Raw genomic sequence first — 27,567 nt, forward strand, 5'->3', positions numbered from 1 at the left:
TGAACAAAAAGGACTATATGATGTAGTATGGAAGTTTTAATCTGCAATGTCGACTTTTTTATTTTGCGTTTTGTTTTTGTTTTTCTGAGTGTGTTTTCCTTTTTGTTTTGTTCCATCTTTTTTTTAATGTTGTTGATTGTTTCAAAAAATGAATACATTTTTAAGTGACAAAAAAAGATACATTATTAGCACATAAGTAACAAAAAACACTTTCTGGGGCTGGGGTTAGAAACTAAAAACACTTGGTAGCAAAGCTGCTTTCTGGTAACCTGACTCCCCCAGATGGGGCAGCAGAGAGTACTCTCTGCTGCCCCATCTGGCGAAGTCAGGTTAGCTTTCTGGGGCTGAGGTTAGAAACGTTTCTCTCAGCTCTTCTTTTCTTTTGAATCCTGTGGTTGAGTAGGCCTATTCCTGGTTGACGTATTGCATGAAGCTCAAAGTGTAATATCACCTCTGTCCAAATGAGCTTTCAGTCATTTTATGGATTACAGCTTTAAATGAACATTGTTTTAATTGACAGTGAAAATGCTATAAATTAATATTGGCATCTACAGCCACTCACACGCTAATTACTGTACAACTGCAAGCCACAAACGTTTACTATCTGGAAAAATCACTGATGAATGCCAAAAAATGTGACAATTCATCCCACTGTAGATCAGCTGTTTTCTTTTATGTGGACAGAAACACAAAACTGTGACCGGGTCACGTGTTTATGAAATCGTCCAATATATTAGACATAAAGTTATACAGAAATATTATTGGATGCTTGGTTTACAGGATGTGAATTTTCAATGTTTTTCATGACCGTTAGCCAAAGCTTGTTCCACACCACACTGCCTACTTGTAAGTCCTGCCCTATGCGGGAGCTAACTATCTCCGTAGACAACGCCCTGGTAAAGTCTGTCCCGACAGCCAGGAACCTTGGTGTTGTCCTGGACAGTCAGCTCTCGTTCAAAACACACATCACAGCTGTCACTAGATCCTGTAGGTTTACACTCTACAACATACGACGAATTAGACCGTTCCTCACCCAGGAGTCAGCCCAGCTCCTAATCCAGACAACAGTCTTGTCAAAACTTGACTATTGTAACTCCCTCCTTACTGGCCTACCGGCATGTGGACTTAAGCCCCTCCAACTGATCCAAAATGCCGCAGCACGCTTGGTCTTCAACCAGCCAAAATTCTCACACGTCTCCCCCCTTCTCCGCTCGCTCCATTGGCTCCCGGTCGCTGCCCGCACAGAATACAAAACTCTGATGCTGGCATTCAAAGCAACCAAAGGCATGCCCCCCCCATATCTCACAAGTATGATCGTACCCTACAAACCCTCCCGCTCACTCAGATCAGCCAACGCAGGGAAGCTGGAGGTACCTTCACTAAAAACGCCGGGACAACGCTCCACACGTCCCAAACTCTTCTCCCTTCTGGCTCCAAAACTATGGAATGCACTTCCCATTGCAGTCAGAACTGCAGCCTCACTCCCAATCTTCCGCCGTAGTCTGAAAACCCACCTCTTCAGACTCCACCATGGCCCGTAGCACTTGCCCTAGCCTAGCCCCTTAGATAGCACATTATGTAGACTTAGATAGTATTTTAAACAGACTTATAGCTTGTTATGTAGACAGCTCTAGAATTGCACTTTATGTAGTCATAGCACTTTATAGTACACATGTATAATATATTATATAGTATAGTATGTATAGTTTACATAGATACTCCAATGTTACGTTCTTAGTTTACGCATGATTCATGATAACTACTTTTTATACATGTGATGTATGCCATGCTTTTTGTTATTGCTTAATGTAAGTCGCTCTGGATTAAGAGCGTCTGCTAAATGCCTAAATTGTAAATTGTAAATTGTATTGTGCAAGAGAGAATGGGCAAGATTGTGACTGACCAATCCTCTCTGTATATCTCTAAACAGGCCTGGTGATGTCAGCAATCACAGTGATCATCCTGGTTCTTTACTTTGTCATCGAGACGTTTGTCGTGGAAGGTATGTCCATTTGAATTTGGCATGTGCAAGAATACACGCACGCACGCACGCACGCACGCACGCATGCACGCACGCACGCACGCACGCACGCACACACAGACACACAGACACACAGACACATCACACGCATGCACACGCACGCATGGACTCATAAGCTTTCCCTAGCTGTCAGTAATATGAATGTAAACTTTTTTTTTTACTGTGCTCAGTGTGCTGTCAAATGTTTATAATTAAGCGTAATAACAAATCATTACAAGTTGTAGGCTCCAAGCTGTTTAAAGTAGTCAAAGTTTTATGTTAGAGTCGGATAGATTTATGTTGTGTTTGTGTTGCTACAGGTCGTGTGTGGATGGCAGAGTGCACTCCGGTCTATGTACAATACTTTGTCAAGTTCTTCATCATCGGAGTCACCGTGCTGGTAGTCGCTGTGCCTGAGGGCCTCCCACTTGCTGTCACTATCTCTCTGGCTTATTCTGTTAAGGTATGCACATGTTTGTGTGTGTGTGTGTGTGTGTGTGTGTGTGTGTGTGTGTGTGTGTGTGTGTGTGTGTGTGTGTGTGTGTGTGTGTGTGTGACTGTGTGTGTGTGTGTGTGTGTGTGTGTGTGTGTGTGTGTGTGTGTAAGCGTGCGTGTGTGTGTGCGCGTGCGCGCATGCCCTGTTTGTGTCGGTGCGTGTGTCAGATCTGGTTCAAATAGTGCAAATAATTGAAAATTTTCCTATTTTTCTACTAGCAAAAGCTTAATGAAATGCCAGCAATGCATGCAGTGAAATGAGTGCCACAAAGTTTAGGCTGTTTGAAAGCCAATTAATTTCATCCGATGTTGCAGCCACCGTCTGGTGCCCCAAGTAGGTTAGAAATGCTAAGAATTGCCTGACCCAGATCTACAGTATGTGTCTGTGTGAGCGTGTCTCTGATCATGTGACTAATATGATGTGATTAATACTTGGTTGCGCACCAGTTGTGTGCACCGAAAATTGCAGATCTATAAGGTGTGAGCACAACATTGCACACAACCAAGTATAACAGGGATATTGCATGGCCTCTGTTACTCCGTCTCATTAAACTTGTGTGTGTCAAATGAACAATAATGACTGCAACCCCACCCCCACTCACTCCTTTCTGTCCTCAATCCATCTCTCCCATTCTTCTTCTCTCTGTCCCTGTGTCCCAATCTGCCGTTCGCCCAATTACCGCCTGCTCTCTGTCACTGTCTCCTGTAGAAAATGATGAAGGATAACAACCTTGTGCGCCACCTGGACGCGTGCGAGACCATGGGGAATGCCACAGCCATCTGCTCGGACAAGACTGGGACCCTCACCACCAACCGCATGACTGTAGTGCAGTCTTTCATAGGTTGGTGCAAGTCACTTAAACCTGACTTTTCAGACTTGGAGACATAATAACTTAATAACTGAAATGAACGGAATCCAGTGGCTTCCTTGGAAATCAAACAAACCATGGTATGCTTTGGAAAGTGGTCAGCAGTAATGTCAAGAGTCTGGGGTCCGGTATTTTGTTTTGTAATGCAATTTATAATTGCCCACCCCTCACCCCCATCTAATAAATGATGAGAAGACGACGATGACATATTTTTTACTGCCAATGTGATTTAAGTTCTATTTGATGTGGCCCAGGTGATGTGCATCACCGGGAGGTCCCAGACCCAGGGCAAGTCAACCCCAAGACTCTGGATCTAATAGTCAATGCCATCGCTATCAACAGCGCCTACACCTCCAAGATCTTGGTGAGTGATTGTTACGACCTGGCTCGTAAGGCCATAACAAAAAGGAGGAAGTGGAGGAAGGTTTTAGAAGTGCACAAAGTAATAATTTATTTATGAACTAAACAACTAAAACATACCACACATGGTGGTGTATGTAGTGTGGGATGTTGAATAGTGCAATCTTAACTGCTGCTGCCATCAGGGGAAGTAGAGAGAGGCATTATAATTACCTACGCACGCACGCACACACGCTTGCACGCACGCACGCACGCACGCACGCACGCACGACAGTTATACAGACATAAATGTATTGATGTAGAGGTGCATTAAATCTTATTCTTCACTCTTTGTCCTCTGTCTCTCTCTCTCTTTCTCTCTCTCTCTCTCTCTCTCTCTCTCTCTCTCTCTCTCTCTCTCTTTCTCTCTCTCTCTCTCTCTCTCTCTCTCTCTCTCTCTCTCTCTCTCTCTCTCTCTCTCTCTCTCTCTCTCTCTCTCTCTCTCTCAGCCACCTGATGCGGAAGGGGGTCTGCCGAAGCAGGTGGGCAACAAGACAGAGTGCGGTCTTCTGGGCTTTGTGTTGGACTTGCAGCAGGACTACGCTCCAGTCAGAGAGCAGGTCCCTGAGGAGAGCCTCTACAAGGTAGGGATTAGGGAACTATTCACAGACATCCTTCAAAGTAATCACTTGTCTGTCACTTAGCACATTTCATAGATGCTCAACTTGCTTCACAATGAATATAATAGAAAACATGCAATATACTGTAAATTGTGCAGGTTTCCATACAAAGAAAATAAAGGGTTTCTAATTGTCAATGTGTTCACTGTTCACCTTAGAGACGTCCCAAATTAAAGTTCCACACATTGTAGCAAAACAGTTTGGTGTGAGCAAATGGCATGCATAGCATCCACACTACTCCAGTCCTGATAGAGCAGTGAAGTGCTAGTATTGCCTCACTGTTCTGAGCAACCTGAACTTCTGAAGTCTACCAAGTTCTTGCTTTGATGCATTAGACCAGATAACAGGACAGCAGTCCAGATTTGACAGAACTAGAGATTGTATGACTAGTCTAATTGTTGTGTTCGTTAGCAGATGAGCTCTCCTTCTAATGGCATACAGTTGGAGGCCATCGATATTGTCCTTTTCTTTTTGCTGAGGTTTGCGTGATCTGCACAAAAGGACAGTTAACCCATTTTGGGCGGGAACCCCTTTTGGTGTTTTAAACATTGTTATAATTTAGCTATTGAAAAATAGCAGATCGGTGGCGCGCTACGAGCTTGTAGGTCTGCTATTTTTGAAAAATCGTGAAAATATTTATTTCAGAAAACTGGAGGATTTAGAAGGATTTTTTAAAATGTTGAGGTCAGGCCTAAATGGGTCAAATGATAAGGGACAATATCGGTGGCACCCAACTGTATATGCCATTACTCATTCTGACCACTGAGTGGACCATACCAGTGTTTCATCAAGTGACTCACAGCAGTTTGACTTCTTTAACCTGCTCAATAGTAGCACCCTGAAAATAAATGCTTAATTTCTGATCTATCCTGAGAGCATATTTAGGGCCTATTTCCATGCGTTTAGTTTGTAAGACATTCAACTTCAGTTTCTTTTCCATGATCCATTAGGAAACCAGCTGTATCTCTAGTTGAAGCACCTTATTAATGTGTTCAATGCTCTCTGACGCTACAGACATAGTCGTGTCATCTGCATAAATCCCATTCCTGCATTTTTTTAATTCACAATATGGCATATCATTTACAAAAATAGAATATAGAGGGGGCCAAGGCAGTTTCCCTGAGGAATTCCACACTGAAGTGTCTCAATGTTTGAAACGGAGCCATTGAACATAACACATTGTTGCATGTTCACTAAATAGCCTATGAGTAGTACAGTATCTCATGATCTGTCTATTATATCAAAGGCTGTGCTGAAGAGCACCCCCCCCGACAACTGACTTCCTGTCAATCTGTTTGAACCACTCATCAGCATGTCAGTGCACTGCTTCTGCAGAGTAACCTGCTTTGTCTGCATGCCGTAGATCTAAGTTAATGTTGTTTTCTGCAAGATACTGCTGGATCTGTTTTAACATAATTCTCTCTCTGTCTCTCTGACTCTCTCTCTCTCTCTCTCTCTCTCTCTCTCTTAGGTGTATACATTCAACTCAACGCGTAAGAACATGAGTACGGTGATCAAGCTGCCTGATGGCTCCTTCCGTCTCTACAGCAAAGGAGCTTCTGAGATCCTGCTCAAGAAGTGAGTGCTATGGAGAGGGATGGGTGGCGTTTACATTGGCCATCAGCATGTTGCTACCACGTGTGGTAGGGTATTGACATAAGTCAGAGAAGAAGGAAGGGAAGTTCGCAGTAGATCTGTAAAAGGTTAAAAGGTGGCTTGTAGTTTAAACAAGCAGGGAATATTACAATTTTATTATAAGACATTATCCAGATAACAGACAGTAATGCAAATTACTCAATGGAACCTTTTCCTTATATCCTCCTTGATGGCTATTTTTTATAGATTATTACTACTATGGATATAGTATGGTATGTTGGTTAATTGGTCAGATATGTTATTTGGTCAGATATGTTATTACTACTATGGATATAGTATGGTATGTTGGTTAATTGGTCAGATATGTTATTTACAGTATAGAAAACATACTGTTTGCTTGACCACAAATTCTAATAATGTTAAACAGTAGTTTGTAGACAAAATGCTAGGATTGATCCTGTACAGTATCTAAGATACAGGATTTCTTACAAATAGTTTTTCTTTGTTGACTAGGGTTCATGCAATTTACTCAGATTTCACACTGTAAATCTCCTTGGATAAGATGTCTAAATTATACATTGAAATTAATTGTAATCTCTCTCCAGGTGTTCCTACATACTGGATAACAATGGTGAGGCTCGCACTTTCCGCCCACGCGACAGAGACGACATGGTCAAACAGGTGAGCTGCTAGGATAACGTTTTGCTTTCTCTAGCTTCTGCACTCTTTATACACAGCAAAGTAAGATACAAGTAGGCTTAAATACAGTAACTGAATTATGCCTCACGGCTCACAGGGTGGTAAACTGCTTCCTGAACAACTTTTATTGATTGATTGGCAGGTGATTGAGCCAATGGCATGCGAGGGCTTGAGGACCATCTGCGTTGCATACCGTGAGCTGTCGGGTAGTCCGGAGCCAGACTGGGAGAATGAGGCAGGCATACTGACCGAGCTGACCTGTCTCACTGTGGTGGGGATAGAGGACCCTGTACGACCTGAGGTAGTGTATGGTGGAAGCGTGTGGTGTGCGTGCGTGTGTGCGTGTGTGCGTGTGTGCGTGTGTGTGTGTGTGTGTGTGTGTGTGTGTGTGTGTGTGTGTGTGTGTGTGTGTGTGTGTGTGTGTGTGTGTGTGTGTGTGTGTGTGTGTGTGTGTGTGTGTGTGTGTGCGCGCGCGTGCGTGCGGAATATCAGTGATTCTAGAATATCAGTGAGTTTTGTTAAAGCAACATTCTCTCTCTAAGGTGCCTGATGCCATTCTTAAATGCCAGCAAGCAGGCATCACTGTGCGCATGGTGACTGGTGACAACATCAACACAGCCAGGGCCATAGCTGCCAAATGTGGCATCCTTCAACCTGGGGACGACTTTATCTGCATAGAAGGCAAAGAATTCAACCGACGAATCAGGAATGAGAAAGGAGAGGTGAGTGGGATGTGCATTGTGCACAGAGTCAAAGTCACTTCCATCAGGAAGGTTATTTGTAAAGGAAATGAGTTTGAATTTGTGGCGCTACAAAATTGCTGATCGGACAGTGCGTCGACGACGCAATTGCAACGTCCTCGGTTTGATTCTGCCTGAAGACATTCCCCCTCTGCTCCGTTTCCCATTCCTCTGCTAACCTGTTAAAAACAAAAACAACTGTAATTTGTCTATTTTCCTGGGGTCATACATACTGTACTGTAAATACTGTATACATGCAGTCCTGTTTGTAGATGGCTCAGCCTTCTGCAATGCCGCAAAAACATGGTCTTTTGCCCGGACGCATATCCTGGTTCGAATCCCGATCCCGACTAATATCCAAGCAAGGCTTCCAAATAAGAACTCACCAATTCAATCACATTCTCTCAAAGCTACATTACAGATCTGTCCTTGAAACAAAAAATGCCGGACCACAGTTTTTATTTTCATAAATGAAAATAATATCCAATTATCCATATAAAATATTCAATCTGTGGCCATTTCATCAGCGTATGCATATACGCACATGGTACTTTACGTGGTGCATAATGCGCTCTAAATAATTTGTGTCCAGGGTCGTTGTCACATTAGTTATTTGGTGCCATGACACAGCATTCCCCTATGCATTCAAGTTCATACTCTAATCAAGAGTATACTCCATTTTGCTTCTGTCTGCACAGGAGATTGTCTTTTCTTGATAAGCATTTAGTCCGTACTGTATTGTGACATCAGCTGAAATCACAGAGGGCGATCTACTGTAGGTCTCTGATGATGATCATTATTTACCACTGTCACACACTAAACCCCTCCCTCTCCATCTAACTGACAGATTGAACAGGAACGAATTGACAAGATCTGGCCCAGACTCCGTGTGCTGGCTCGCTCCTCGCCAACTGACAAACACACACTGGTCAAAGGTGAGCTGCAGGTTTTGCTATTTCCAAAGAGAAGCGCACATAGATAGAGATAGCTTTATTGAAATGAATTCTTCATAGCAGTACTATAGTATGAAACTAACAAATAACTAACAAATACCGAAAAAAGAGATCAAAGCTTCAAGAATTGAACAAATATATGAAAACAGATACGATTAAACAGGTAGTAATGTACTGTCTGGGATTAGTAATAAAGTACCAAAAACCAAATGAGATCTTGCTTGGCCCTTTGCACTGGGACCACAGAGGATGTTATGAGCGATTAACAGGCATAAATGTAAATGTAGTTAGTGTACATGAACAATCTATCCCCAGGACTATGGGCAATAAACTGTACTGTAGGGTCAGTCCATGGTGGATAATGAGCAAAATATAATCTTTACGGGCCGACGGCGTGGAACAAACTCCCACTGTACCTTCGACAGGCAGCCTCTGTAGACATTTTTAAAGCGCAGCTCAAGACTCACTTCTACACTCTTGCTTTTAATTGATCTTTTAATTTTTTGTTATTCACGTCCTCACTGTATTGCATTACTGCTCTTGTTTTTTTTAATGTTTATGCCTTGCTTTTCTTTCTTTTTTTTCTCCATTGCTCTGTAAAGCACTTTGAGCTGCATTTCATGTCATGAAAGGTGCTATACAAATAAAGTTTTATTATTATTATTATTATTTATCCGATAAGAAATTCACATTATTTAGCCTAAGTGGTATATATGGACTATATATCTGTACAGCATCATAAATATGGACCATAAATCTACATTGAGTAAAATGAGGAATATACAACCTATTCACACAGTGAAAAGCATTTATAGCAAGTTGCCTTAGCAGGGCTCTAATTATGAATCGATGGCAGTGAAAATCCCAGTAGCCCATGAGCCAAAACGCCAGAGTCATGATCGTGAGCATGAGTGAATCATTCATCCGACGATATACCTGTGTTTATACTGTATCCTCATGTACTCAAACCTTTGATACACATACTGTACAGTGTACATACTGTACATACAGACACGTTCTCATACTCACCCACACACAAGCACACACATACACACACGCACACGCACACGCACGCACACGCACGCACACACACACACACACACACACACACACACACACACACACACACACACACACACACACACACACACACACAGTTACACCTGATTTCCTCAATTTTGTTCAGGTATCATTGACAGCACCGTCTTAGAGCAGAGGCAGGTCGTCGCGGTAACAGGGGACGGAACCAATGATGGGCCAGCACTGAAAAAGGCCGATGTGGGCTTTGCCATGGTAACTTCTTGTTTTTAAATGTAAAAAAAAAAAAAAGGTCTTACTAAAGAGAAACAATGTTTCAACCAAATAGGATGTCCATGAAGGCCATGTCGGGTTGAAGCATTGCTTTGTTATCCTAGTTTTTTGCTGCATGAACCTTTATCCTGCATCTACTTCATTACAGTGGTTCTCAAAGAGGGGGTGCCGCACCCCCACGAGTTCTTGAGGGGGGTCCAGGGGTAACTAGTTAAATTAGTTCATATAAAATCAGTTTAACCACTTTAACCATATGTTAGACTTCTTCTATTCTAAATAGCAAATCTACAAGCCCGCAATGCCTCACATAACGAGTTGTGAGATCCGAAACAAGATCCGAAACAACATAGATTCAAAACATCTGGGAAAAGCTTGAAAAAGGTGGAATAAGTTTTAAATTCTTAGCAAAAAATAAAAATCTCTTATGGAGGTCCCTGGCACAGAATCTTTTCAGGTGGGGGTCCGTGGCCAAATGCATATCAATGGTGGGTCCTCGACAATGTTTGAGAACCACTGCTATCAACTGCAATCAACACATCTTTCCTCTCGGTTACATTCTCCCTACATGTTTAAACCCGACCTCTGTCTCTCAGGGTATTGCAGGGACAGACGTGGCCAAGGAAGCGTCAGACATCATCTTGACCGATGACAACTTCAGCAGCATTGTCAAAGCAGTGATGTGGGGACGCAACGTCTACGACAGCATCTCCAAGTTTCTCCAGTTTCAGCTGACCGTCAACGTGGTGGCCGTTATCGTGGCCTTCACTGGGGCGTGCATCACTCAGGTACATCACTGGGGCGTGCATCACTCAGGTACATCACTGGGGCGTGCATCACTCAGGTACATCACTGGGGCGTACATCACTCAGGTACATCACTGGGGCGTACATCACTCAGGTACACTGCCGCTCACTGGGGCGTACATCACTCAGGTACATCACTGGGGCGTGCATCACTCAGGTACATCACTGGGGCGTGCATCACTCAGGTACATCACTGGGGCGTGCATCACTCAGGTACATCACTGGGGCGTACATCACTCAGGTACATCACTGGGGCGTACATCACTCAGGTACATCACTGGGGCGTACATCACTCAGGTACATCACTGGGGCGTACATCACTCAGGTACACTGCCGCTCACTGGGGCGTACATCACTCAGGTACATCACTGGGGCGTGCATCACTCAGGTACACTGCCGCTCACTGGGGCGTACATCACTCAGGTACATCACTGGGGCGTGCATCACTCAGGTACATCACTGGGGCGTGCATCACTCAGGTACACTGCCGCTCAACGTGGGGATTGCATTGACTACGTGGATTTCAGGTGGACTGGAGACTGAGCAATTGGCATAGTGACGGAGTGCCTGGCATACAGTAGAAGATGTTCCAGTAGCACCCGTAAATATCAATAACCTAAACCATCGCAATGTTGCCCCCCCCCACCCCCCCCTTTCCCTGCCTCCTTCTTTATCCCTCTCCAGGATTCTCCTCTGAAGGCAGTACAAATGCTGTGGGTCAATCTGATCATGGACACGTTTGCATCTCTGGCCCTGGCCACCGAGCCCCCCACTGAGGCCCTGCTGATGAGGAAGCCGTATGGCCGCAACAACCCCCTCATCTCCCTGACCATGATGAAGAACATCCTGGGCCATGGGGTGTACCAACTGGTCATCATCTTTACCCTGCTGTTCGTAGGTACTGTACACACAAACAGACGCAGACACAAAAAACGCACGCATGTTACCGCAACACACGCACACACACACACGCACGCACGCACACACACACACACACACACACACACACACACACACACACACACACACACACACACACACACACACACACACACACACACCAGTTACAGTACGTCCCAATCCCCTTCCACTACCACTAATGAAAGACCATGTCCAAGTCCCTCCACTCCTCTCCCTGCCAGGCGAGCACATCTTCAACATCGACTGCGGCCGCTACGCACCGCTCCACTCCCCGCCGTCCGAGCACTACACCATCATATTCAACACCTTCGTGCTCATGCAGCTCTTCAACGAGATCAACGCGCGCAAGATACACGGCGAGCGCAATGTCTTCGATGGTATTTTCCGCAACCCTATCTTCTGCTCCATTGTCCTAGGGACCTTCCTTATTCAGGTAAGTCACACTGTGGGAGTGGTTTGTCTGTGTGTGCGTGGAGTGGAGTTGTTGGAATCTTCATTTGCAGAGAAAGGAAAGAAGTCTGTGGTTGTCCTTTTAGTTAATCTGTGATTAGCTCCAGCCTCAGCCTGTTCCCATGGCACCAGAGACCTTTGCCATGCAGAGGACGAGTAAAAAAGAAGGGAATGAGAGAGAGAATGAATGGCACAAGAGGTGAAGTGAGACGGACTGAGAGGAAAGGAGAGAGAGAGACAGAGAGAGAAAGAGAAGGGTAGAATTACAATATGTGATACATTGTGTAGAGATTTATGACTGTGCTGTATTTATGTTGTGGTGACACTGTCACTCTGATAAGCCTTGTTTATTTCCTGATGTAAATGATCGCATTCAAAATGTTGTCCCCCTACAACAGAGTATAGAGTGTCCTGCGGAAACTGTTGACCATGTTGTATACAGTACACTACAGTGGAAATATAGCTCTTGAACATTTTCATCCTGGCACGACTCTTAAAAAAAAAAATATATATATATATATATATATATATATATATATATATATATATATATATATATATATATAGGTATGGTAGGCCTGAGGCCTACCATTGCGTGGCACATCTATGCACAAAATGTCTATGTTCACAGGCTTCTGTGTGCGGCCTAGAGGAGCATCTGAGCATGTGCAGCACAAGCAAGTCTTACACCATATGCGTTTGGGAAACCTGGCCGATCTTTTCCCACTCCTCATAGTTGACCAATCCAGAAGCACTTATTGTCTCCACCAGGCCGAAGGCATGGGGAGAGTACAGTATGTTTTGCACTCCGTCCATCCGTCCGTGTGTGTGTCCGTCCGTCTGTGAACAGCTAATCTCTGGCACCGTTGGCTTGATTGCCAAACTCTGCACATACACGCTCTGGATGCCAGAGCTGAACCTCTGCCCCAAGTTGCTCACATGGGCCTGTTATAGCGCCACCAGGAGGCGATTTTTACAAAACACATTTTTTGACAGTACTCCTACTAGGGCATTCACTTCTAGTCATTTTTACTAGTTGACTAGTTGCCTAGTTTACTAGTTGACTAGTCGACTAGTTGTTTAACTACCTATTATGTAAAAAATAAATATTGGGAAATAAATATTTGTACATTGAAAAACTGTGTACATGGTGACTATAACTATAATCTACCTGATCTTGAGGCCTACAAAATCGGGAGAAAAAACTAGTCAACTAGTACCAACAAGGTCGACTAGTGGATTTACTCGACTGGATTTAGTCGACTAGTAAACTAGTCGACTAGTTGCTTAATGCCCTAACTCCTACAGATTTTGTCCAAATATCACGCAAATTGGTACTCTCTCTCTCTCTCTCTCTCTCTCTCTCTCTCTCGGGTCTTTCAATTTTGACATACAATTATTTCTTTACGACTATCTCTCCATTTCTATTAGCATTTTTGTAAACTATGAGACAGTTGGGAGGGAAGTAGAAAGGCACATGCACTGTAACAAGTCTTCAGGTGGCATTCAAACAGGCCAGGTAGGTAACATTGCTGAACCAGCTCAGTGGCCTTGTGGTTAGAGTGTCCGCCCTGAAACTGGGAGGTCATACCAAAGACTGTAAAAATGGGACCCAATGCCTCCCTGCTTGACACTCAGCATCAAAGGGTTGGATTGGGGGGTCAAATCTACTAATCAAATGATTCCCGAGCGCGGCACGGCTGCAGCTCACCGCTCCATGGCTGCGGCTCACCGCTCCAAGAGATGGGTCAAATGCAGAGAACAAATTTCACTGCGGTAACGTGTGTGACAAATCGTACAACTTTCATGGCATTGATTGATTGATTGATTTATTGAAATATTTATTAACAGTTTGCAGAATTACAGTACATTTCAAGCACGAACTCAATACAAAGGCTGTTAACTGTGAGTGGACGACCCAATTAAGCATTACACTTGTTTACAAGAGGGTCCACCATGTTCAATTCATCAAAACATTTAGAGACGTACAAATAGACACTTCTATATAGACAAAGAACAGAACAGGAATTCATCATAATGGAGGTAAAAAGGGAAAATAAACATATACAGTGAGGGAAAAGGGGGGGGGGGGATTCAGATTTTACGGGGGCCAGTTTCGAATTGCAGCCATCCGTAGGTGCCCTTTGAGAGCGGTCATTCAATTCAATATGCTGCAGTCAACTGTCTTGACACTGACACAAGATTCACTTCCTTTTTAAGACACAAAAGCTAGCAAAGATTGTTTAGCACCTTGCAGTCCTCAGATGAACTGGCCGGCCCGTCCCCCAACATTATCCAGGTCCACACAGTAAATTTGCACACGTAATGCTGTGGGAGGAAAAGTAGGATAGATGCTGGAAATGGAAATTGTAAAAGTATAGAGAGAAAAAGAAAAGCTCACAGACCAAAAATACGGCACATTTATCTGTAACGTGTTGCCTAAACTTAACAAAATAAAAATCTAAATTATTATTATTATTATTTATTAGCCATATTATTATTGTCTATGTGAGAGTTCCTTCACTATTATATTTAACATTATAAAAGGAGCTTTGGAACAAATGGCTACATAAATATACACATAGATTTCACCATTGACATGATGGCTACATAAATATACACATAGATTTCAACATTGACATGATGGCTACATAAATATACACATAGATTTCAACATTGACATGATGGCTACATAAATATACACATAGATTTCAACATTGACATGATGGCTACATAAATATACACATAGATTTCAACATTGACATGATGGCTACATAAATATACACATAGATTTCACCATTGACATGATGGCTACATACACATAGATTTCAACATTGACATGATGGCTACATAAATATACACATAGATTTCAACATTGACATGATGGCTACATAAATATACACATAGATTTCAACATTGACATGATGGCTACATAAATATACACATAGATTTCAACATTGACATGATGGCTACATAAATATACACATAGATTTCAACATTGACATGATGGCTACATAAATATACACATAGATTTCAACATTGACATGTCGCCAAGACAGACATTCTCAGAGAAGCCTCTCCTGCAGCCGGTCCTTTCCATTTCCACAGTGATGATGTACTTCTGGCCGACGGAGGTGCCAAGAAGCATCTAAAGGCAGAAGCAGGTGAAATATGGATTCAGAACTGGTGGTGCAGGTTTAGGGCCATAGTTATACTCAAAGGCTAAATACTATGTGCCTTAGTTGGGGGAGGGGGGGGGGTGTGGAGAGAGAGAGAGATGGTTCTGTTTGTTTTTTTTGCACCGCAAAACAATAGGCCTATATGAATCAACGTCAACGACCCGCCACACAAAAAAATACAGATTTTCACTTGAAACGCTTTTAGCTTTTTAATGGATCCTATGTTAGTAAAGCCTGATATCATACAAGTATCAAACTCCCCAAATCTACCAGAATACTGGAAAGGCGTTCTTAAAGGACCACTTCACCACTTTTCAACTTCTCTTCCTATAATTGGTCCTAACTAATGTTCATGATAAAATGCCACAATTTTTTCCTACTCAGTCTGTGTCTCATAGGAAGGCTGTGGGCAGTTCAGAAACCCGTCCACCAGTGACATCATCGATGGTGAATCCAAGCTAATAGAAACGGCAGGCTTTCTTTTCCTGAAAAGTTGCAATGCAAAAGTTGAAGCCATCGTTCTCACGATAATACAAATCTAAATATATTTTAAAACAAATCTTGTTTAAAAACAAATCTGCCTAATGATGATGTCACTGGTGGACGGGTGTCCGAACTGCCCAAAGCCCTCCTATGAGACACAGACTGAGTAGGAAAAAATGGTGGTGTTTTATCAGGACCAATTATATGAAGAGATGTTGAAAAGTGGTGAAGTGGTCCTTTAACCCCCTCATCATGGATATCTACATCAATAGGGCCCCCTACAGCTTGTACGATCCATATTGGACAGATTGCCGCAAGCACAGGCACGACAAACTTCCAAAGCATGTTCGTCAAAGAAACCACCTCAATGAAGTAAAAGTAATATCAAAAATATAGCTGCAAGCAGCGATAAAGCGGGACCAAGATAGAAGAAGAACAATGCGCAATTAGAACAATGCGCAATTAGAACAACATGCACAAATGAGACTGACGAGCTGAGTTGTCGGTGCCGGGATTTGAACTCACAACCTTGTGGACCGAAGGCGGGAGCTATACTGACTGAGCTACACAGAGACAATCAATGACTACATTGTAAACTGTAAAACCATTCAGTGATTTGGTAACAAGAAGGTGTGTCCTCATTTTGGGCATGTCTTTCCATTACTACAGTGTATTTTCACGCACAGTTGAAGTGTGTGTGTGTGTGTGTGTGTGTGTGTGTGTGTGTGTGTGTGCGTGCGCATGCGTGGCATGCGTGGCTGCATGTGTGTGTGTGTGTGTGTGTATGTGTGTGTGTGTGTGTGTATGTGTGTGTGAGTGCGTGCGTGCGTGAAGTTTTTGTGGTGTTTAACATAAGGTGGCTATTATCACACCAGTCTTTAAAGTTATTGATCTCACTGATATAGCCCACAGGGCGTTCAACAATATGTACAAATAAGACTGACAAGCTGAGTTGTCAGTAGCTGGATTTGAACACACAACCTTGCGGTCCAAGGGCAAGAGCTCGACTGACTGAGCTACACGGAGACAATCAGTTACTCCATTGTTAACAGGAAAATCATTCAGTGTTAGTTCAGCATAAGTACTCAAACTTTAGTGTGTGTGTGTGTGTGTGTTCAAGTGCAAGTGTGCGTTCAAGTGCAACACTAAATACAGTGGCATCTTTCAACACAGCAATTTGCTGTGAATTAACATTTTCTGCCATTTCTTCTATGTGTCGCTGGACAGTTCTGGCTGACGTGGGAATTTATTTTATTCTGGACTTGATTGTCTCTTTATTTGGCAAGCCATCAAACAAAGCATCTGCACTTAACTGGAACGCCTCTTTGATGTATTCACCGTCGGTGAATGGCTTACCACGTTTTGCGATGCAATGGGCAGTTTGATAACTTGCTTCAGTGCCATGGTGTTTAGCAGTGGTGAAAGCTTTCAGTGTGTTGGTTTGCTTGTCGTAAGTGGACAAAGCCCTTTTTATTGCCTCTGTCATGTCTGCCGTGTCTTTGAAAGATTTTTCGTGTCTCGTTTCAAACACACACAACATTCTCAAGACATAAAACGCAGACAGCGCAATCTTGCTGCAGAACGAATCCATATTCATCTCTCCATGTGGGCTGGAATGCTTGGGAATCTAATTTGGCCTCTTTAGCCATTTTTGCAATGTTCTCTCACACGGAGCCACAACAACATGTGTGCAGTCGCACATGCAGTCACACACCGTTGTCCTGCGAATATGACGTTGAAAACAGCCGATCTACAAGCTCACAATGCGTCGCATATAGGTGAACAGCACCTAGGTATAAAACTCAGCATGAATACTGCAGAAGGTATAATTTATTTTACAACATGCACATGCAAGGGGACTTGCAATTAATTTAATACTGAGAAGAAAAAAAAAAGATTCTCCCAGAATCTGGCCAGCAGATACCACCTAATGCCTAAGGTTGCCGACCCCTGCTGTAACGGGTGCCTCGGAACCCGTTGCGACCGCATGCCCTTGCTGACGTCGACCCCAGGCGGGGTTCGAACCCACAACCTTCCGCATGAAAGGCGTATGCTCTAACCGCTACTAGGGCGGCCCCTCAAAGAGGAATTTGAATTTGGCAAAAAAATTAAGTGTCTTCAAAATGTGTCTGTAGAAACCACAGGGCTCTCTTCGTCCATGTGTCTCACAATCTGTGGACACAACTTGTTGATTGCTGCTTTTTTTACTTTTTTAGTAGCCTCTTTTTTTACTTTTATTTGTATCCTCTTGTTTATTGGCTGTTGGTTGTCATGGCTGCCAGTTCCCACCTGATGTTGTGTGGGAGTTCAGACTGATCCAGACCGTACTGAATAACTGCCAGCTTGCATAAGGTCTTCAGACTAGGACTCAAGTCTAGGACATACAGGTCATCATTGACTGTGTTGTATGATCTTTGTCCTCCAAAGAGGATGATACGATCTCCCACCATGCAACAGCATACCATGTAATTAAATATTTCGTAATAAGTTCTTAAACATGGAACATTCCCTTTGGACTCAACCTTCTTCCAGGTGAAAAACACTGGACTGAATTTCCACATATCATCGGAGTCACATAATATGTACAGCTCTCCATTGTAGGAAAAGGCTGAATGAATGTAGCGTCCTTCTGGAAGAGGCTGTGCAGAAGTGTTCAGCCAAAGGTTGGTCTCTGTGTCAAACACTCTGATGGTGTTGTAGTTGACCCCGTTCCCCCAGTCCCCAAATACAAACACTGTTGTCCCGATGATGGTGGCAGAGTTACATAATGAAACGGGTGGAGGAGTTCCTCTGGTATTAATTAAAGTCCAGACCATTGTGGTGGTGTCCAACTTGTAGAAGTCATTAGTGTCTCTATCAGGCCATCCTCCATAGATAAACATGACCTTCCCAAAGCCACAGGCTGAGTGGCCACACCTCCCCTCAGGAACAGTCCCAGAAACCTTGGGTGTCAGCATTCTGTGGTCGTCGACATCAAATGCATAAAGCACCTTGCTGTACTTAGTTATGTAAGTAACTCCCCCCCAGATGTAGATGGAAGGGTCGATCAGCACAGCTGTGCGGCTGGTTTTCATGGGGTGAACCTCAAGGGGGCGTTGTCCTCTTCCAGGTCTCTCTGGGGGCAACTTGATCCAGCATAAAGACACTGTGTTGAAGACATGCACTTCAGTCCGACGCTCTGACTCGATAAAGTCTCCTCTAAAGCAGTACACTTTGTGGTCCACTGCTACAGCAGCATCATACGGTGTCTCTGGAAGCCCTTTTAGGTGCACCGTCCAACGAAGCATTTCACACAGTAGTTTATTGGTTTCTCCCTGTAAAATAATCCTGTCCTGAATTCCTTGAATGAATGACTTGGAAGGAATGCAGTCCTACTGTGTGGGTCAGCACTTATATAGGTTAGCTGGCCTACGTGTGACTGCCGTCTGGTAAGATGATTATGTCATCCCTCTGATGTCACTATGCCCTGGCATGTCCATATAAGGAGTTTCCACCGTAGCTATGCCCAAATATGGTGTATTTACACAAGTGGCAAGGAATATCAGCTGGATTTGAAGCCCACTTTCTGAATATCTTAAGTTCCCATTGAAGGGAATACCACTAATTTACAACATTGAGCTACATCGTCAATCTACCTTAGAGATGTTGTGTGGAAATAATAATAATAAAATATAGCTGCAAGCAGCAATAAAGCGGGACCAAGATAGAAGAAGAACAATGCGCAATTAGAACAACATGCACAAATGAGACTGACGAGCTGAGTTGTCGGTGCCGGGATTTGAACTCACAACCTTGTGGACCGAAGTCGGGAGCTATACTGACTGAGCTACACAGAGACAATCAATGACTACATTGTAAACTGTAAAACCATTCAGTGATTTGGTAACAAGAAGGTGTGTCCTCATTTTGGGCATGTCTTTCCATTACTACAGTGTGTTTTCACGCACAGTTAAAGTGTGTGTGTGTGTGTGTGTGTGTGTGTGTGTGTGTGTGTGTGTGTGTGTGTGTGTGTGTGTGTGTGTGTGTGTGTGTGTGTGTGTGTGTGTGTGTGCGCGTGGCATGCGTGGCTGCATGCGTGTGTGTGTGCGCGTGCGCGGCATGCGTGGCAGCATGTGTGTGTGTGTGTGTGTGTGTGTGCGTGCGTGCGTGCGTGCGTGCGTGCGTGCGTGCGTGCGTGCGTGCGTGCGTGCGTGCGTGCGTGCGTGCGTGCGTGCGTGGCTGCATGCGTGTGTGTTAGGCAGACAATCGTTCATAACCATGGATTTGGATTGAAGATCATCTCTTTAGTTTTTGTGGTGTTTAACATAAGGTGGCTATTATCACACCAGTCTTTAAAGTTATTGATCTCACTGATATAGCCCACAGGGCGTTCAACAATATGTACAAATAAGACTGACAAGCTGAGTTGCCAGTAGCTGGATTTGAACACACAACCTTGCGGTCCAAGGGCAAGAGCTCGACTGACTGAGCTACACGGAGACAATCAGTTACTCCATTGTTAACAGGAAAATCATTCAGTGTTAGTTCAGCATAAGTACTCAAACTTTAGTGTGTGTGTGTGTGTGTGTGTGTGTGTGTGTGCGTGCGCGCGCAATTTTCATTGGCTCATAAAAACTTCATTTTTTCACTTAACAAAAATGTGCTACGATTATTTGTCCGTATAGGTCCAAAGTTCACGTGTAGAAGTTTTCGTGCATTTTGAGCAAAGATTCTGGGAGGAGTTACATTTGAACTGTTTTTCATATAATTCAAAATGGCGGGTGATCTAAAGGTCAGAGGTCAAAAGTCAGAACACGAAAGTTGTTCGGCATGAGGAGACACATATGTGTATCAAAGTGTCATTGCCAACGGTCAAACGGTTCATGAGATATGCACGTTCAAAGTTTGCAAGTTTGCAAGTTTTGCATCAATTGAGTGCTATAGCGCCACCATTTGGCCAATCGTGATGGGCTTCGCATAGTAAAGTGACATAAGCATATGTGTGTATTAGAGGCAGAAGAATAATTTTCACAAAACAGCAATTTTCATTGGTTCATAAAAACTTCATTTTTTCACTTAGAAAGAATGTGCTACGATTATTTGTCCGTATAGGTCCAAAGTTCACGTGTAGAAGTTTTCGTGCATTTTGAGCAAAGATTCTGGGACATTTGAACTGTTTTTCATATAATTCAAAATGGCGGGTGATCTAAAGGTCAGAGGTCAAAAGTCAGAACACGAAAGTTGTTCGGCATGAGGAGACACATATGTGTATCAAAGTGTCATTGCCAACGGTCAAACGGTTCATGAGATATGCACGTTCAAAGTTTGCAAGTTTGCAAGTTTTGCATCAATTGAGTGCTATAGCGCCACCATTTGGCCAATCATGATGGGCTTCGCATAGTCACCGTTTGGCATGGTCCTCTATCATGTTGACAAGTTTTGTGAAAACCGACTACACGGTTCAGTCAGAACAGCTATTTTTGGTGGAAGGAGAAGGAGAAGAAGTACTGATCATATAATTCAAAATGGCGGGTGATCTAAAGGTCAGAGGTCAAAAGTCAGAACACGAAAGTTGTTCAGCATGAGGAGACGCATATGGGTATCAAAGTGTCATTGCCAACGGTCAAACGGTTCATGAGCTATGCACGTTCAAAGTTAGCATTTTCAATTGAGCGCTATAGCGCCACCATTTGGCCAATCGTCTTGGGCTTCGCATATTCACCGTTTGGCATGGCCCTCTACCAGATTACCGCGTTTCGCGAAAACCGACTGCACCATTCAGTCAGAACAGCTATTTTTGGCGGAAGAAGAAGAAGAAGAAAAATAAACACAAAAACAACATTGTGACTACATAGTAAACTGTAAAACCATTCAGTGATTTGGTAACAAGAAGGTGTGTCCTCATTTTGGGCATGTCTTTCCATTACTACAGTGTGTTTTCACGCACAGTTAAAGTGTGTGTGTGTGTGTGTGTGTGTGTGTGTGTGTGTGTGTGTGTGTGTGTGCGTGCGTGCGTGCGTGCGTGCGTGCGTGCGTGCGTGCGTGCGTGCGTGCGTGCGTGCGTGCGTGCGTGCGTGCGTGCGTGCGTGCGTACAAACTTCTCTTTGTACGCTTTCAGTGCTATTTGGCATGACCCTCTACTATATTACACTATTACACTATTACACTAAATACACTTATTACACTATTACACTATTACACTACTATTACACTATTACACTATTACACTATTATACTATTACACTACTATTACACGTATTACACTATTACACTACTATTACACTATTACACTAAACACACTTATTACACTATTACAAAATGAGACTTATTACACTATTTCAGTTACTAGTATCTCTATTATTGTGATGCCATATCCTAGTGCCTGATGGGTCAAATGTAATCTACTTCAATATTTCTATAGTTGAGTCATCACAAATCTTGCAGCACACAATGCATACACTGAGTGGTCTTTACAACGGCGAGAGCTCTACCAACTGAGCTATGCAGACACAGTCAGTTGACTCATTCTAAACAGTAACATCATTCAGTATTCATATAGGTATTAGGTGCAGAAGAAGTTTCACTAAACAGCAATTTTCATTGGTTGATAAAAACTTCATTTTTTCACTTAGAAAAAATGTGCTACGATTATTTGTCCAAAGTTCACGTGTAGAAGTTTTCGTGCATTTTGAGCAAAGATTCTGGGAGGAGTTACATTTGAACTGTTTTTCATATAATTCAAAATGGCGGGTGATCTAAAGGTCAGAGGTCAAAAGTCAGAACACGAAAGTTGTTCGGCATGAGGAGACACATATGTGTATCAAAGTGTTATTGCCAACGGTCAAACAGTTCATGAGATATGCACGTTCAAAGTTTGCAAGTTTTGCATCAATTGAGTGCTATAGCGCCACCATTTGGCCAATCGTGATGGGCTTCGCATAGTAAAGTGACATAAGCATATGTGTGTATTAGAGGCAGAAGAATAATTTTCACAAACCAGCAATTTTTATTGGTTCATAAAAACTTCATTTTTTCACTTAGAAAAAATGTGCTACGATTATTTGTCCGTATAGGTCCAAAGTTCACGTGTAGAAGTTTTTGTGCATTTTGAGCAAAGATTCTGGGAGGAGTTACATTTGAACTGTTTTTCATATAATTCAAAATGGCGGGTGATCTAAAGGTCAGAGGTCAAAAGTCAGAACACGAAAGTTGTTCGGCATGAGGAGACACATATGTGTATCAAAGTGTCATTGCCAACGGTCAAACGGTTCATGAGATATGCACGTTCAAAGTTTGCAAGTTTGCAAGTTTTGCGTGACTTCTTGGTCCCTAACAAGTAATGTTCCACGCCAGACAGTGAGTCCAACTCTTTTTAGCAGTTTGCTAGAGTTTGCTTTAATATCTCATGTGGATAGTCACAAGGTCCAGTGACTGTGTTCTTCTCTTCTATTTTGCGTCGCTGACCTTTAGCCATTAGACATATCAAGTGTGTCTTCAGCACTGCCACTCTCTCTCTGTTTCTGACTTCATATGAAATGTTCACACTATTTGCACTAAACACAAATAAAGGTCTATGTATAATAATACATAAATCAAAGTATGAAGTAAGGCTTAAGTGGTTAATGACTATACTGAGTTATCCTGACCTTTAGTTTGATGGTGCAAGGGGCTTTCATTAAGTTAATTTATTTTAGGCAGATGTTTGCTGTTATTTATACCAGACAGTGTAGAGAGACAGGAGTTTGGGTGAGAGGAGAAGATACGCAGCAGCTGGAATCGAAACAGGTACATTGCGATTATGTGGTAAATGTCCTGGTGGCCTAGTCAGCTATCAGCGTGACCTGTTTAATGGTACAGTTATAGCAAGACTGTCCCTATTCTTTCTTGAGTATATGAAACTGTCCAATAAATTAAACCATTCAATCAAGGCACTTGTCCTGGATGTCTTTTTGTGTCTGAGCAGAAGGGGTTGAAATGACCTGTACTGTATGTAACTTAAAGGAGCATTCAGTGATTTGGAAACCCCCCCGGTCCGCCCTGGTAACAAGACAGTGGGGGAACGTGCAACAGGCCAACAGGATGTGCACCAAGGCCCGCCCCCACTCGATCATGATTGGAGGAAGGGTTAACTGGGGACAGGGAGGAACTTCTTATATGGGCAGCACACTCAGTGCGTGCGTGCGTGCGTGCGTGCGTAGGAGGGCGGTAGGGGCATGTAGCAGTGTGTGTTGTGTAACTTGTGTGTACAAGGTTTTAGCAGCCGTATTGTCCACTGCAAGTTGTCCTGGCAATAATGAGGAGAAGCCTTCACTAAAGATGCTTATAGTTATGTCTTACTTTACAGCTGTTGTACAGGTGCAAGCATAACAGTAACGATGTCTCTTTCTGTGTTTCTCCTGCAGATCGTGATAGTGCAGTGGGGAGGGAAGCCCTTCAGCTGTGCCCCTCTTAATGTAGAGCAGTGGCTCTGGTGTCTGTTTGTGGGAGTTGGAGAGCTGCTCTGGGGGCAGGTAAGTACTGTACTTCAAGCTGTAGAGACAAACTGCACATGCTGATCCAGCATAGTCTGTTTACAGTAAACAGACACTTTTTTCCTCTCCGCAGGCAAAGCTAAAGGGAACATTTTCTCTCACACACAATTCTATTGTATTGTATTCTACTAGAATTTCACCGTTATGTTGCAGCGCAATGGGAAGAAGGAAATTGCGGGATTTGACAGCCTCCACTTCATGTTTCAGCTGTGTTTTTAAACCCAGTATTGTGCCCTTCACATGTAGTAAGGGATGGCTACACATCGTAGACACCCAGGGTAAATAGTATGTGTACTGTACGGTAGTTTAAGTAACATGGTATCTGTATGTTTAGGCAAGTCATATGTAACTTTGGAAAGACAGGTTTAGGGAGAGACCGCAGGGCTGTCAAGGCGCAGATGGAGGGAACACATCGACTCACTGGACTTGGAACGTGTGGGGATCCCCCAGGAGGAAGTTATTAAAGTTGCTCTGGACAGGGAAGTGTGGAGCTTGCTGGTGGAGCTGTTGCCCCCGCGACCTGACTACGGACAAGCGGTTGCTGCTCGTAAAGAGACAGGCAGGCTCCCTTAGAGTTGAGAAACGCAGAGGTGTGAGGAGTGACGTCAGAGGCAGTGTCGCAGTTTTAAATGGGTCTTCCGCTTGCCGAGCACACGTGGGTGCATGACGGTGACTAGGCCTGTCGATTGCGGACAGCGTGATTTGAATGGGGTCCGGCAGAGAAACGCGGAGGTGTAAGGAGTGACGTCAGAGGCAGTGTGCAGTGGTCTATGCGTGTTCCGCGTGGCGAGCACACGGTGACTTGGCCTGTCGATTGTGGAAAGTGCGCCAAGTTTTCCATTATATATAGGGGGATTGCATGCTATTGTATTGTTCTATTCTATTCTAATGATACGTAGCTAAGCTAAGCAGAGTTAGTTCAGTCAGATATACTCGATGGGTTAATACGCTGCATTACTATGTGGGTGTATACAGTGTTTGCAAGACCCACATACGCTGATGTGGCAATCAACAGACCAATTGGGCGGGGTATTTAAGCACACCTATAAGACTGCATTCTTCCAGCCTTCCTTCTGCATATGGTTCCTGGTTGTTGTTATGTGCTGTTATGCGCCACCCCAGCACCACCGGTGGGCTCTGCACCATGGGGGGAAAAGGTTGCAGAGCCGAACGCCAAGATAAAATATTATATGCACACTTGTATTCTCATTCTATAATATTTTTTGTTCAATCTATTCATGAGTTATCTGACTGTATTCAGTATCTCTGCTAAGGTTACAGAATTTAGCAGTTAGGTTGGAGATTGTCTGTCACCTGAAAACTATTCCTGTGTGTGACCCGGCCAACAGGTGATCGCCACGGTGCCGACTGAACGATTGCCATGCCTGAAAGAGGCGGGGCTAGGCCTGGAGCCCGGGGGGGAGGAAGAAGAGGATATGGCGGATGACGAGGAGGAGATTGACTGTGCCGAACGAGAGTTGCGCCGTGGACAGATCCTCTGGTTCAGAGGCCTCAACCGCATCCAGACCCAGGTACTGTTATCAGAGATCACCCTGAGAACTCAGTCACTCTTCCTGTTGAAATGGAAATGCAAACATTAGGTTGTTAATGAGAAGTGGCATACTTCAAATGGCCATGTGGTACACAAGCAAATTATAGACACGTCAAAAATGAGTACTGCAAATTGCAGTGGACAATTGGGACTATGGGCTCCATTTTCGTCACCGCTAAACCCCTTATCCCTAAACTTCTTTGCCTTTTTTTACTATTTTGAAAAACATTTTTTAATAGTTCAACTAGCCAATCTACATTGACACATTGTGAGCTTGTAGACTGGCCATTTTAACTATTCAAAAATGTTTAGCAAAATAGTAAAAAAAAAAAGGCAAAGAAGTTTAGGGATAAGGGTTTTAGCGGTGACGAAAATGGAGCCCTATGTCTAGTACAGTACATCGTGGCCTTTTTAGATGCCAACATGAAGCAAAATGGAGAGCCTTTTGGAATTAAATAATAATAATAATAATAACAACACATCTGTCATCATGCTTTTTAGCTGTATTAGATAATGTGCCTTTCTTTGTGTTTGACAGATAAGCATAACCAGCTGTATATTTGCATAATTATTCCTCTGTCTTTCAAAACCTAGAATGTCTCTCTCTCTCCTTTCTTTCTGTTTTAACTGACTTTGACTTGTGCCAAACGTAATGATTCCACTTCTCTCCAAACACAGCTAACTGTTCTGTTCAGCTCAACGTCTCAAGTCTCTAACTCCACTGTAACAACTGATATTTTAGACATTCATGAAAAGAGAGGGACAAATAAATCCTACTTGCGTGAAAGTGTCTATGGTTGTCTTTGAGCACACACCTGTGTTTGTGTAGCCTATGAGATAGGATAAATACAGATGCTCCAGACTGCTTGATTCTCACACTGTTTTTACATGCCAGTAAAAGTGCTTCTTGTTTTGGACATTTGCAAAAATCTTCATCAGAAGGGCTTTGTCTGAGAGTGTGGACAAACACACACACACACACTCACACACACAAACGCACACACACACACACACACACACACACACACACACACGCACGCGCACGCGCACACACATCCCTGTTGGTGCATCTAAAAGTATACATTTGCAATACGCACACGCACATACGCACAGGCACGTTACGCACGCACGCACGCACGCACGCACGCACGCACGCACGCACGCACGCACGCACGCACACACACACACACACACACACACACACACACACACACACACATCCCTGAATGTACTGTACATCTATATTAAATATATAGGTTACATACACCTACAGTACAGGCACACACACACACCAGACCTACTTTTCCAACCCCCTTCACTAAGTGTTGCTGTTTTGTCTCTGCCCTGCAGATGGAGGTAGCACGCACGTTCAAACGAAGCGGTTCGTTTCAGGGTGCTGCTGTGAGGCGGCGCTCCTCCGTGCTCAGTCAACTCCACGACGTAAACACACTCTCTACCCCCTCTCATGTAGCTCTCTCCACCGCCACAGCCAATACCAGCCCCGCTCCTGGGAGTGAGTCAGCCGAACCCCCGTACACATGACTACCGTTGACATAGATGCATACGCACAGACAGTGACCACAATGAAGGACATACACGCAAAACATATACTGTACATGCATGCATTCATTTTCCTTCTCCTGGGCACGCACGCACGCACGCACGCACGCACGCACGCACGCACGCACGCACGCACGCACGCACGCACGCACACACACACACACACACACACACACACACACACACACACACACACACACACACACACACACTTCTGCACGGCACGTGGACTGCAGTAATACTTTATGGTTGTGGCTCGCTGCTCGTATATGTGTGCGTGTGTTGTCTCCTCTCCTCTCTACTCTCCTTATCAAACAGCACCCAGTCCTGGACGGATCTGTCCTGGTCTTTACTGGTCTTTACTGGTCTGGTCTTGTCTGGTCTGGTCTGGTCTGGTCTGGTCTGGT

The 27,567-nt window shown here is 43.7% G+C and overlaps 1 protein-coding gene across 1 annotated transcript in view; it reads left to right on the top strand.

The window, feature by feature from the left end:
* The window catches only part of LOC306932493 (plasma membrane calcium-transporting ATPase 3-like), a gene marked incomplete at its 5' end in the record, with an annotated part of 51,261 nt that overhangs the window by 16,001 nt on the left and 7,693 nt on the right, over positions 1-27,567 (top strand). The window contains 17 exon segments of the mRNA XM_079514325.1: positions 1,931-2,002; positions 2,341-2,483; positions 3,225-3,357; positions 3,639-3,748; positions 4,233-4,367; positions 5,875-5,981; positions 6,605-6,680; positions 6,841-6,999; positions 7,241-7,420; positions 8,286-8,373; positions 9,578-9,684; positions 10,296-10,487; positions 11,190-11,403; positions 11,648-11,859; positions 23,920-24,027; positions 25,398-25,580; positions 26,951-27,040. Coding sequence (XP_079370451.1) covers positions 1,931-2,002; positions 2,341-2,483; positions 3,225-3,357; positions 3,639-3,748; positions 4,233-4,367; positions 5,875-5,981; positions 6,605-6,680; positions 6,841-6,999; positions 7,241-7,420; positions 8,286-8,373; positions 9,578-9,684; positions 10,296-10,487; positions 11,190-11,403; positions 11,648-11,859; positions 23,920-24,027; positions 25,398-25,580; positions 26,951-27,040 — 2,309 coding nt within the window.

This window comes from Electrona antarctica, assembly GCF_951216825.1.
Source record: "Electrona antarctica genome assembly, chromosome: 2".
Classification (NCBI taxonomy): Eukaryota; Metazoa; Chordata; class Actinopteri; order Myctophiformes; family Myctophidae; genus Electrona; species Electrona antarctica.